This window comes from Protopterus annectens, chromosome 1.part0 (genome assembly GCF_019279795.1).
Source record: "Protopterus annectens isolate FY-2018-M chromosome 1.part0, PAN1.0, whole genome shotgun sequence".
NCBI lineage: Eukaryota > Metazoa > Chordata > Ceratodontiformes > Protopteridae > Protopterus > Protopterus annectens.
The window spans coordinates 1,851,423,057-1,851,436,098 of NC_056725.1; the positions used below are offsets into that span (position 1 = coordinate 1,851,423,057).

The 13,042-nt window shown below is 41.2% G+C and overlaps 1 protein-coding gene across 1 annotated transcript in view; it reads left to right on the top strand.

The window, feature by feature from the left end:
- The window catches only part of FYB1 (FYN binding protein 1), a 2,052,110-nt gene extending 2,039,629 nt beyond the window's left edge, over positions 1-12,481 (top strand). Inside the window, exon 21 of the mRNA XM_044069852.1 lies at positions 11,522-12,481. Within this exon, the coding sequence (XP_043925787.1) occupies positions 11,522-11,544 (23 nt within the window). The 3' untranslated portion in view covers positions 11,545-12,481. The remainder of the gene's footprint in view (positions 1-11,521) is intronic.
- The last annotated feature ends 561 nt before the right edge of the window (positions 12,482-13,042 follow it).

The window sequence follows — 13,042 nt, forward strand, 5'->3', positions numbered from 1 at the left end:
AGTGATGTGGACATCCTCCAAGAGGCTCTCACTCAGACAAATGACTGGTGCCAGAAACATGGCCTCAGACTGAATACCAAACAATGCATCATCATCCCCTTTGGGGAGAGTGACATCTCCACAAATTATCACATTAATAACAATGTCCTAAGCACTTAATCACTTTGTGAAGGATTTGGGAACCCAGGTTGCTAGCAACCTGACTTTTGACCACCATGTTGCTTCCATTGTATGGAAAGCCTTCTACATGGCCCACCTCATAAGTAAGGGGATCTCATCCAGGGACAAGGAGGTCATAAAATCCCTCTATTCTTTCCTTATAAGGCCCATTATTGAGCACAACACCCCTTTCAGCATGTACCTCACACATGCAGCGGCTGGGGAGACCACAGAGGTTCCTCACCAGGAGAATACAGGGCCTCAAACATCTACCATACACAGATAGACTAAAAGCCCTATCCCTCTACTCGGTTTCATACAGACTCCTCAGATGTGACCTCTGTCTGGCATACAAGACGATCACAGACTCCACCTTGAAGGGACTGCTGCATATCAACAAGTCAAGCTCCACTCAAGTAACCCACACGTAAGGCGTCAACCTGGTCTGTAACATCAACAAGACTTGTTGGCGAGACAGATTTGTGTCCCAGAGACTCCCCTGGATAACTGGATGGGAAACAGAAAATATACCCCTGGGATTCCACCCATGTCCCTGCTGGACAGGGGCATCAGGTGCTGATTTATCTAAACATGGGCTAAACTCTTGGCTAGGCTTATAAGGGCCTCAGGCCCAACAGCCTAGTAACCTCCTATAATCCTATGATGGTCAGAAATCCCACTGGTTATTTCTGTGTGTGGATCAACATTAGACCTTGGTCCTTACTGTTTGAGGAAGGTAGTATGTGATGTAGATCACTGCCTGCCAGAGCCATAAGTGGTTGTTAGTGGTAAGGTTTGGCTTACCCATCAGTAAAATACATGGCATAAAGTGGCTGAACTATGGCAGTCACATATTACTGGTGTGTACTTTGTCACAGTTATCAGTGGAGACTGAGCAGACAGTACCAGCTGCCATACAAAAAGTTATTGAGATCCAGCAAATAAACTAAGTAACAAACTTTGCAGAAAACTCAAAAAAAAAAAAGTAATACATTTGACTGATATTTCACTGACTATTCCAGCACCTACAAGTCATTTTCAAAACAGATACAAATGCAGAAATACAACTGTATATTTTTGGCAGGTGAAACAGAGACAATGAAATGCACAAACAGAATATAAAGAGAACAGGACATAAAAAAATATGTAACAGGTTTGTCAAAAAGTGTTGAAAATGTCCATGCTTAAGAAAAGGGAACATAAAGAGGGACATTGACTACTGAAGGAGGACAGTGGATGCCCGTTTCAGAATGCCACTAACAACTCACTCTAAAATGAACTTATTAAGTCTGCTGATATTCTACATTCCAACAAAAATAACTGTTGCATTTTCTGTGGGTTCCAGAAAGACTTACCAACAACATAATACCAAGGAATATGGAGACAAAACTCCAAGTTAGGAAATTCTTTAGCTCAGTGATCGGAAACTGTTAACAGGAAGCTAGAAGTATAATTTTCAGCACCTGGCAGTCTTTAAAATATTTTCTCAGAGGGTGCAAGCACTATAAACAACCATCAGCCCACTCACTTATCTTCTTCATGATTAACAACAGCAGAAATAAAATCAACCTAGGCATTCTAATAATCAAGCTAAAGGCATGGCAGTTGCAAGGAAGGCCATAATCCAAGAACCCTACTCATTATTAAGGAAGACTACTACAAAAATACATAGACAATTTGGTGAGTGGACTACAATGAAATTGAATGCTCTCTGTTATTGCATGGTTTTAGATGGGTGAAGGATTGTTTATGTTAAAGTTAATGTCATTACATAAATCATGAAACAGCTTGCCAGATTACTACCAAATTATTTACTAATTTTAAGATGGTTCATTATAATAAGGATATAGTGCTTAGTACACAGAGTTCACTGGTTAGCCTGACAGACTCATCACTGAAAGACTTCATTCAAAAAACAAGGACAATCATCATCCTTAAACAGTTATCTTCCTCAGTATACTTCCTAGACATATATGCTTTTTTGTGCCATGGGCACATTAACACTTTGTAAAGACAGCAAACACTAGAATGGGGTAGGCAAGATCTCCTGTTAGAAAAAGAAGTTATGTACTTACCATAACGTTCCATGTGAGTTGTTTATCTAGCCTTTATTCTCACTGATGGGTTCGGAGCCGATCCTCGGCTCCGACACGGCCGATAGCAAAGCTCAAGGTTTGCCAGTAGCTCGAGACCAAGCCCCTTATCCCACAATGCACTGCTGGAATTACCTCAGATCTTGTTTGCTGCGAGTAACAGTATATATGTATATATATATATATATATATATATATATATATATATATATATATATATATGTATACACACCATTTTATTTATTTCTACCAAGAAACACTTCCCGAAGGGGAAGAAAAAATACTGAATAACCAGGATGGTACTAGCCTCTAAGTCAAGTCAGCCAGGATGGGGAAGGAGGGAGGGACGTGAGAATAAAGGCGAGATAAACAACTCACATGGAACGTTATGGTAAGTACATAACTTCTTTATGTGAAGTTGTTAAATCTCGCCGTTTATTCTCACTGATGGGTAGCGTCCCTAGCACCCTCAATCTTGGGTTGCTCATGGAAGCATGTTCTTCAGTACCGTGGAACCAAAGGAAGACCTGTCCCTGGAAGCCTTATCTACTTTATAATGTGTGATAAAGGTACGAGGCTTAGACCAAGTGGCTGCAGCTCAAATATTGTCAAGGGGCAATTTAGCTTGAAAAGCAGAAGACGTAGAAACGGCTCTGGTAGAATGAGCCTTAGGTTTGTGTGTCAATGGCATGCTCGCATTCTCATAAACAAAGGATATACAATCTGATAGCCATTTAGATAAGGTTGTTTTAGCCACTGGATTGCCTTTTCTGGCTTCTGAGAAGGATACAAAAAGTTGATCTGATTTTCTAATATCCTTAGTTTTGTCAAGATAAAATCTGAGCTGTCTGTGTACATCAAGTTTGTGCAGCATGTATTCCAATTCCAAAAAAGACTGGCAGCTCAATGACCTGACTGATATTTGATTCAGAACAGACTTTAGGTAAAAATGAGGAGTTTGTTCTGAGAGATACTCTATCAGCATGGAAAATCATGTAAGGTGGTCTGATAGATAGTGCTTGAAGTTCTGACACTCTGCGGGCAGAATTAATGGCCACTAGAAAAATAGTTTTCCAGGATAAATATTTGAGATCACAAGAAGATGCTGGTTAAATAGGGGGAAGAATAATATGAGACAGCATAAAGTTTAAATTCCAGGGAGAATAGGGAATTTTGATAGGAGGTCTCATGTGAAGAACACCTTTAAGAAAAGTCTTAGATAATTTATGGCCCATAACATTTGAGCCACCAAACCCAAGGTGAAAATTTGAGATGGCAGCTAACTGGACTCGAACTGTAGCAGCTGCTGCCCCTTCCTTAAAAATCTTTGTCAAGAATTCTAAAATGGACGATAGCGGGGCTCGGAAAGGTTCAATTTTCTGCGTGTTGGCCCAAATTGAGAACCTCTTCCATTTATTGCCATATAATTTCCTGGTAGATGGCTTGTGAGAAGACAAGAGGATTTGTCTTGTATCTTCTGAAATTGAATGAAACCTGGCAATTAGGGGAAGTGGATTAGTCAAGCAGTGAGTTTCAGAGACTGCAGTGAAGGATGGAGGTCCCCTGACGGGTGTGTCAGAAGGTCTGGAACTGGGTCCAGGATCCATGGATCTTCCAACAGATGATAGTGGAGAAACGGGAACCAAATCTGTCAAGGCCAGTAGGGGGCTATGAGGATAACAGTCCTTCCCAGCAATTTTGCTTTCTGTAAAAATCTGGGTATCAATGGGAAGGGTGGGAATGCATAAAAGAGACCTGAGGGCCAATCGTGTAAAAGTGCATCTCTTGGGGGATGACCGGGAGGTGGTATTAGGGCAAAGTAGCTTCTGCATTTTGAATTGATGTGGCTGGTAAAGAGGTTGCAGCAAGGCTGACCCCATTTACAGAAAATCAACTCTGCAACCTGTTGTTTGAGAGACCACTTGTGAGGGAGCAATATCACCCTGCTTAGCTTGTCCGCTATCACGTTGGATTTCCCTGGGATGTGCATTGCTAACAGAAAACGCTGGGATGATACAGCCCATTGCCAGACCCGGAGGGCTTCTTGACAAAGGGAGTAAGACTTGGTTCCGCCGTGCTTGTTCAAGTACCAGACTACTGACATGTTGTCCATCTGAATTGCAATAATTCCTAGAGGAAGAGAGTCCTGAAAGTACTGCAACACCAGAAGTACCGCTCTCAACTCTATAACATTGATGTGCAGATGTGATTCTTGATCTGTCCATGTGCCTTGGGCAGTCTTTCCCTGAAAATGCCCCCACCCTATCAGGGAAGCGTCTGTGGTCACAGTGGCTACTGGTGGGGGGGACAAAAGGTCTTCTGATTGTGACATGAAGAGACGTCAACCACCACCAAAGGTCTCTCTTGCAAGAATCCGTGATGAGAATCATGTAGTGTATCGGTAGCTTCTGGTAAGACCACTGAGCAAAGAGGAGCTATTGAAGAATTCGCATATGCATCCTTGCGATTGGTATAGCCAGGATTGCTGCTGCCATCAAACTTAGCACCTTCAAGACCTCTGCTGCTGTAGCTTTGTTCTTTGACACCAGTGAGCTGAAGTGTTGGCGGAGAAGTGAGACTCTTTTGATAGGAAGACGTAGAGTGGTAGTTGGGGTATCTAACTCTGCTCCTATAAAAACGGTATGCTGCATTGGCAATAAGGCAGACTTTTCTAAGTTGATTGTAATGCCTAATTGATGGCAGAGTGTCAGAGTGTATTGTGTTGCCTGAGTCAATTGATGCCTGGTTGTAGTGGTGAGGAGCCAATCGTCTAGGTATGGAAACACCTGGAATCCTAGACGTCTCAGGTGAGCCGTGACCACTGCCATGCATTTGGTGAACACTCTGGGGGCTGTAGTGAGACCAAAGGGCAGGGCTTGAAACTGGTAATGATTGGCTCCCAGCCAGAAATGCAGGTGATCCCTGGAGCGTCTGTTCATCTTTATGTAATAGTACGCATTCTTGAGATTTATGGAGCACATCCAATCGCCTTTCCCTAGGAAGGGAGGAATGGACTGAAGAGTGACCATTCGGAACTTCTCTTTCTTTACAAACTGATTGAGTCTGCTGAGGTCCAAGATAGGTCTCCAGTCCCCTGTTTTCTTTGGTACCAAAAAGAATCTTGAGTAAGTTCTGAATCTAACTTGGTCTGCTGGGACTCGTTGGATGACTCTTTTTTCTAGCAATCTGTGGACTTCTACGATTGCTTGTTCCCTGAGACTGGGTGGAACATCTGGGATTCTGTTTACAGGAATGGGAGGGGTAGAGAACGGTATGAAATATCCTCTGGAAATGATGCTTTGAACCCATGTATCTGATGTTAAGTTTAGCCAGGCTTCTGGGTACAAAGACAAGCGACCCTGACTGCTTCCAGAGCTGAACAGCTGGGCCCCCTTTCAGGGGTGTTGGTAGGGTTGACCAGAGAACTGACCCCTGTCACCCTGTTGCTGCGGACCCCCTCTGCCGCGGGGGTGGTGTCTTCCGTTATAACCCCCTCCTCCGCCTCTAGCGGGGGTTTCTCCACGTGTGTCCTGAAAGGCTCCCTGTGCTTTTTGGAGCCACATTTTCCCTCCCCCTAGGGCCCTTGGGGTACGGCCGAGTAAGGGTAGAAAAACGGACTCCAATGGCAGAGGGTTCCGCAAAGGAACAGAGGTGCATCCAGGCTTGTCTTCAAAGAGCAATACCTGAACTAGCGGCTCTACTCGAACCATCAGCTGCATAGGATATGAGACGCATGGACGAGTTTACCACTGAGTTTAGGGTAGTGAGCTGGGCGTTGACTTTGTTGGTCACCCCCAGAGCTACCATACCCTGGAGAGTATCTCCTAGCTCTTTCAGGAGATCTCTTTGTAGTCTCATAAAATGAGTTAAATAGTTCCATGATCACAGAGAAAAAGTTGCTGAACTAAACATGCGTTTCCCATACCTATCCATGACCCTAGAATCTCTGTTAGGAGGATGGATAGCTGTGGATGTCTCGGACACTTCCTTTTTGGTGGCTACAGCTACCACCATGGCATAAACAGGCACTCCCTTTGTCAAAAATGGCTTGTCCACTGGGGCAGACGTGAATTTATTTGGCTTGCGAGGAACAGGTTCCATGGCCTCCGGTGACTCCCACGCCTTATGAGAGATCAGTTCCATGAGCTCGTCATAAGGTGGAGACACCCAAGAAGTGGAAGGTTGAGACCCAAAAGCCTTCAAGAGCATGGACTCATCCTCAGTAGGGGTCTTGGACTGCCAATCACCCCTCTGACTAAGGATCTCTAGTATCTCTGCAAAGGAGATATCCTCAGAGGGGGATCAAGGGGACCCTTCTGACTCATCCAAGTCCATGTCAGATGTCAACGACTCCTGTGGGGAGTCTAAGTGCCTCCTCTTGCAGTCTCTTCCCGGGCACCTCCTTAGTGGGGGGATCTGGGGAGGTCTCAGAAGAGCAGGGGATGCCCTGTGGTGGTACTTGAGGTTTAGGGTCTCTACACTTAGGGGGACTGGTAGACGAAGAAGCAGACGCATTAGCTTGAGGGGAGAGGGAAGGCCGAACTGATGCTGACGTTGTCTTAGGAGGCAAAACTCTCCTCATAGCATCGAAGGCACCATGGCTCTGACGAGAAGGAGTAGACGGACCCGAAAGTACCGTCCGATCCTCCCGCACCAAAACCATGGGCTCCGAGCCCGAGGTAGGAGCCGAGCTCATCCGAGCCAAAGCCCGAGAGGAAGAGTCGGCACCAACAAATCAGTCCGACTATCCTCCCTGAACCCGATGGGAGAGCGTCGGCTCCTAGAGTCCTCGGTCGGCACCGAGGACATCTGAGTAGATGGAGCCGATAACACCAGTGTGGGTATCGGCTCCAAGGGTTCAACAGTCATCGGTTTGGTTTCCTTCAGCTCTGAGAGTCCAGTACAACTCAGAGGAGGAGTAGACAAAATCTGTTCCATGGTCTTCAGCAGTGACAAGCTGGTCGGGGCCGACAACAATTTGGCAAGTCCTGGTGCCTGTAAAAGCTTCTGCACTAGCTGATCCATGTCCAAATCTGAAAGGCTGACTGAGGACTTAGATGAATGCACCGAAGGTGCTGACTGGAACAGAGGAGAAGAGGGAACCTCAGAGACCAGCTCCAATACTAAGAGCTGGCTCTGAATCAAAGGTACACTCAGTTCTGAGGTCTGTGGAACCGATGACCTCCTTCTGAAGTTTTTGCCTTTTTTGCCACTTTGGGGTCTGAAGATTTTGTGGATTTGGAAGACATGCTAGTACCTTCATAGCTACTCAACACCTCAGAAAAGAAATGCTGCAGTAATCCCCTGTCTATTAGCTTCCTCCTTCTCTCCAAGAGGACTCTTGAAGAAAAAGAATGGCAAATGCTGCAAGTGTCTTGGAGGTGTTTAGCCCCCAGACAGTAGACACATTGAATGTGTCCGTCAGTAATGGACATTTTCTGCCCACAATCTGGGCATTTCTTGAATCCCGATTTAGGATGGGACTTTTCCTTGTCATCCAACATAGTAAAGGTAAAACAAACCAGTATACTGCAAAAAACTAATACAGTAAAGTCCTTACTTTCCTTGTAAAGACCCACAAAGCAACTAAACCCAACCCGGGCACTATCTATAATAATTAACTATATTTTACAAATACAGGGCTAAAGAGGCCCACAGAGAAAAACCCTGACTATTAGAAAAGAGATTAATAACTCTAAATAGGGCTAAAAGGCCCACACAAAACAACTAAGCCAACAGGGCACTAACTATCCGAAACTATAGATTATATTATTACAATTTTAAACACTAACACACAACTATCTATATGAAAATATCCAAGACAAAAAGAAAGTTTTTTTTATCAAAACTTGCTGTTTTTTTCTCACAAATGGTCCGAGCTAGCTGGATCACCGAGATCTCTCTCGCCACGGCAAACTAGATCTGAGGTAATTCCAGCAGTGCATTGTGGGATAAGGGGCTTAGTCTTGAGCTACTGGAAAACCTTGAGCTTTGCTATCGACCGTGTCGGAGCCGAGGATCGGCTCCGAACCCATCAGTGAGAATAAACGGCGAGATTTAACAACTTCAAATTATTTGTTTACCTAACTTTTAAGTCAATTGTTTTGCTGCCCAATTGTTGCCAAGCAGGTGTGAATCCAGGAGTGGTGTGTTCTTCCAAGAAGTAGATCAGTTGATTTTACTAAGGAAACATGAGTCAGTAGGTGGGTGCAAGGTATTTAACTTTCTCTGGCTTGCAACTGCACTTCAGAATAGCCAAGCTGCAATGAAGGAATAGTGTGTGTGGTTAAACTGTACAGTCTCTGCTATACAAAATCTTTTTGGATCTGTTTTTACCAGGCCTGTCCAGATAATATGCAGTATTTCACAGGAATTTCATCTCTAAGCTGTTGGAAGGATACCATGATTTCTGTCACTGTCAAGAAGAGGAAGGATCCTTCATGGCCTCTTTCAAATACATGTTATTGCCAGCTCTCAGACATAGACACAAAATGGGTACAGCCCTGTTGGGGGCTTATGTGATTCTGTTGCTTTTTTGCCATAGTGAAATAGGATCAGTGTGGCTACATAACTATATCAAAAGCAAAAACAACAAAGTAAATTGTATTACTCATCCAAAAATCCCAAATGCCAAGAAAGAGATTTAAAGTCTGGTGGTTCACAGTCTAATTGCAGGCAAGGTATCCACCTGAGAGAATTGTGCCTTTATGGTTTCAGCATTCTTACTAAAGTTACTTTCAAGGGCTGCAGTTGTGATTCTCAGAACTGTGAGACGAAATGTGCAAACATTAAATGTATATAACTAAGTCTTCAAACTACTTCCCTTAATCTGAGGTAGAAATGTTATGGAGTTTATATATATGTAGACAGATGTGTATATATGTATATATTTATAAATATATAGCGGCAAGGGTATGGTGATGCAACACTCACAGGGCGTCGGGTGCAGTGGTGGCAAAAACATGCTTTAATGGCATTACAGCAAATTTCAAGATGTGCTATATTTTTGACATTTGCATTTTGCTTTTCATTGTTACTGAACTAACATTTTCAGCTGTCAGCTCTGTTTGGCAAACTTATATAAGCTTAGTTTCTTTCCAAGGTTTATTACAGCAATACAAAATATGTGTAAGAATGTTAAATGCACAGACTGAGATGCAATGGCATATCAACTCAAATTATTCAATCAAGGTGAACCAGACAAGGACACCTCTTTTACCCCTTCTGTTTACACTTTATCTGGACCACTTAGCTAAGGTTTTTATGGAATCCCATATAAAAGTGAGTGGGATTTGTATGACCCTAAGAGTATAAACTGTTGCTGTTTGCTGTTAATTTGTTAGTTTATTTGAAAGACCAGTAGGTTGATCTGACAATTCTACTTAATGCTTTCAGAATGTTTAGACTTTAGATAAGTCTCACAGTTCCCCAACTAGAGAATTAAAATTCTCTTCACTACACTTTAGATTCGTCCAGCTGAAAAAAAAATCCACAGACCACTCACTTTATGGGCCCCCTGGAGCATAAAATAAGTATTGCTAATATTTTTAATTCAAGGTGGGCACGATCTTCTCTTTACCAGGATGATTTTACTTGAGATTCTTTTAATGACCCTAAGACTTTTTCTCTGGAATGTCTGAGAGGACATGATGGCAGTTCACACACCTTACCTCTTGGCAACTATGCCATATAAGGTCTGTCTTCAGAGGAACATTTAAATCCTATGTAGACTAGTTAGACTGTATCTGAGAACCTCCCCTCTGAAGTTTAGATATGGCCAGAAGCAAAAGGGTACCTGTTTTTTTTTTAATATTCAGGACATGCAGAGAACTGTTGCCTATTATACAAGCGATTGATTTGCTTAGCTCTAGGCACTGGCTAGGGTAACTGGTCATGATATCTGAGATGATCTTACTGGGAGCATGTAACAGAAGCAGATGAGCTCCTCTGATTTAGCCATTAAAATTATTTTCCTTACAGCAAAGAAATCCAGAAAATGCAGTCGGAAAAGTGTGAAGCTTCATGTTGAACATGACATTCAATATCCTAAAAAGAATGTATGAAATGGAGACCTTCCTGATCACAGTTTGCAAGAGCACATTGGTCCAGTTAAAGTAGTTTTACAGGACTGACATATGGTAACAGGTCAACCTAATGATCCCCCTGGTTAGCCTGGAGCCATCCCAGTACTCATGCCTATAACATATAGTACATATATTCCTCTTTCTGTGGGCAAGTACCAGTGAAATATTTAGTAAGGAACACATCATATAGACAAGTATTTCCATTAAAAGTGGTAGTTTCTGTTCAGGTGAAGAAGGTAAGATCTTTTCAGTTCACAGAGTTTTATGAATATAAAATTTTTACTTGCACATAATTTTCTTGCTTTCTCCCCTATCTTGTTTCCCCTCCCCCTCCCCAGCGTTGTCCTGAAAAATAAAAGCAGAGTGTTTTTCCGCTTTGTTTTTATCTTATCTTCTTTGTTTACTTCCCACAATATATATTTACTGCAGCCCACTGGACACCTGGTGTGTATAACTTGACTGGTAAAAAACTAGCCTGAACAGTATATTAATCAAAGTTGGATGCAGCAGAAGTCAGAATCTAAATAGATTCAAGTAAAAAGTTGATATGCAAATTAACGAACCATAAATTTGTAATGCATGACTTTATCATATGCTTGACTTGTGCATGGGCCTAACAGAGACATGCTGGAACACTAAATGACCCAAGATGGCTGCAAATGTCTCTACTCTAAAAAACATATCGAACATTTACAGCTTCATCACATGCATGGAACTAAAAAAGCGAGAACTGGGTAAAAAATACTGTAACAAACACAAACCCCCAAAAACCCCACAAAAGCAGAAATGTAAAAAATAAAACACGGAATCCAAAACTAGCACTTTCGTTCACTTTACTTGTGGAATTTCTTCAGAATAAACATTACACAGAAACTAACACTTATATAGTACAAAAATCTCTAATCAGATTAATTAACCAATCTAAATTAATCAATTTTAAAGAGAAATACCTCTACAAACACTATACATAATTAACATTAAAAAATACTGCTATTAAATGTGTGCAAGGACAGTAACCAAAATGTATCATTAGGTGTTTAATCATATTAGAGGGAGGTTATTATTAGAGGTTTCCTACTGAAAATGTATGACAAGAAAATAAGCTACATCAACTGATGATTTTCATGTAAATAGGTTATGTTAGTGAAGATTTTTATTTATTTATTTATTTATTTTCATTTTTAGGTTGCATCTATGACAATGATTAACCAGCTGGGTAGTTCAACTGTTCGGGTTTCACCTGAGATGACAAACTCTGGACTTTTTACATGCAAGATGTGAGATTTCTAAGAAGATGTTTACTGCTTGTGCTAGCCATATAATGTTCAAATTATTTCAAAAACTCTTTCAGAAGCTCTGTTGTCTCTCTCTCTCTCTCTCTCTCTCTCTCTCCAGTCTGCTGTGTCACACTCTTCTGAGAAGTTGTTTAATATATTGTATATTGTCAATAAACATAACTGTTGTAATACTGTTCCTTTGCTAACATAATTTGCTTAGTTGAACAGCATTTTTTTTGGATGCACTGTCTGTGTGTGCTTATTATTTTACATAATTACCACATTAATTTTAATAGCTGTTTTTCAATGTTTTTCTTTGCACTTTGAAATATAATGAACAAATAAATTGTCATAAATCCTAATTAAAAGGAAAATGTATCTTTTATCAAACAAAAATAGCAATTTGTTGCTCAATATATTTAAAATGAAGTTTACAAAATTACTATTATTCATTCCCACTGCAAAGCTTTATACATTCTGAATGTGTACTTAACTGCCTGATACCAGTGGTACTGGTACTACTGTTCAGATGCACACGTTGAAGGATTTGGTATTTTGCAAAAAACATAATTTAATTTTTAAAATGTCACTATCATAATTTTACAATGTTTTGTAATGGTATCTTAACTTTTACTTTGCTGGATTACAGAATTTAATGATTCTGTAAGCATTTGCATACTAATGGATCAGTACTACCTGCTTATGGAAAAGCTTAACTAAACTGAATTGTATTTCTAATGCAGAGATATTAAAACTCCAGAAGATGTAGCATGCTACTGTGCAAAAATGTATACCTTTCATTTCATGTAAGTTTGTATAAAGAACAGTGACAGAATCTTAATCCAAATAAAAACTGAACCACTCTAAACATTCTGTAGTTGTGTAACTTGTGGTATGGGTTTGAATGGCTTTGAATATGGGGTACTGACCAGACTGGTAATGGTCTGTAGACTTGGTGCCTAGTACATGCCTACAAAACTACAAACCTATAAAGGTAATTTTAACACTTCCGTTTGTGACTATAAAAAAGTTAGAAAACTTTGCAGTTTCAAAGAAAAGCTTGTAATCCTTCATTTGTGAATGTTTCCCAAGTTCTTTACAAGCCTAGCATAAGCATCTGGTAAGCAGACTCTGTGCTTGCACTGTTCCTTGGTCACTGTGTGACCCCCTCCTTAATCATTCTCTCTCTTCAGAATGTTTAACCATCCATGCCTTAAATGCAACTCTACAGCTTTCTGCTTCTCTGTTACAAGTCTCCACTTCATTTTGAGTATCCTCTTATTTATAATTATGACTACTTGTGAGGGACTCAGCATTGATTATAAACAGTTGTTGACCAGTTTGTTAAGACTAAGTTACATTCAGATTTTAGCTGGGGCCTCCAGTTCTAACATCTGAAGGTTGAATGCTGAGATTAGACACTTGCTCC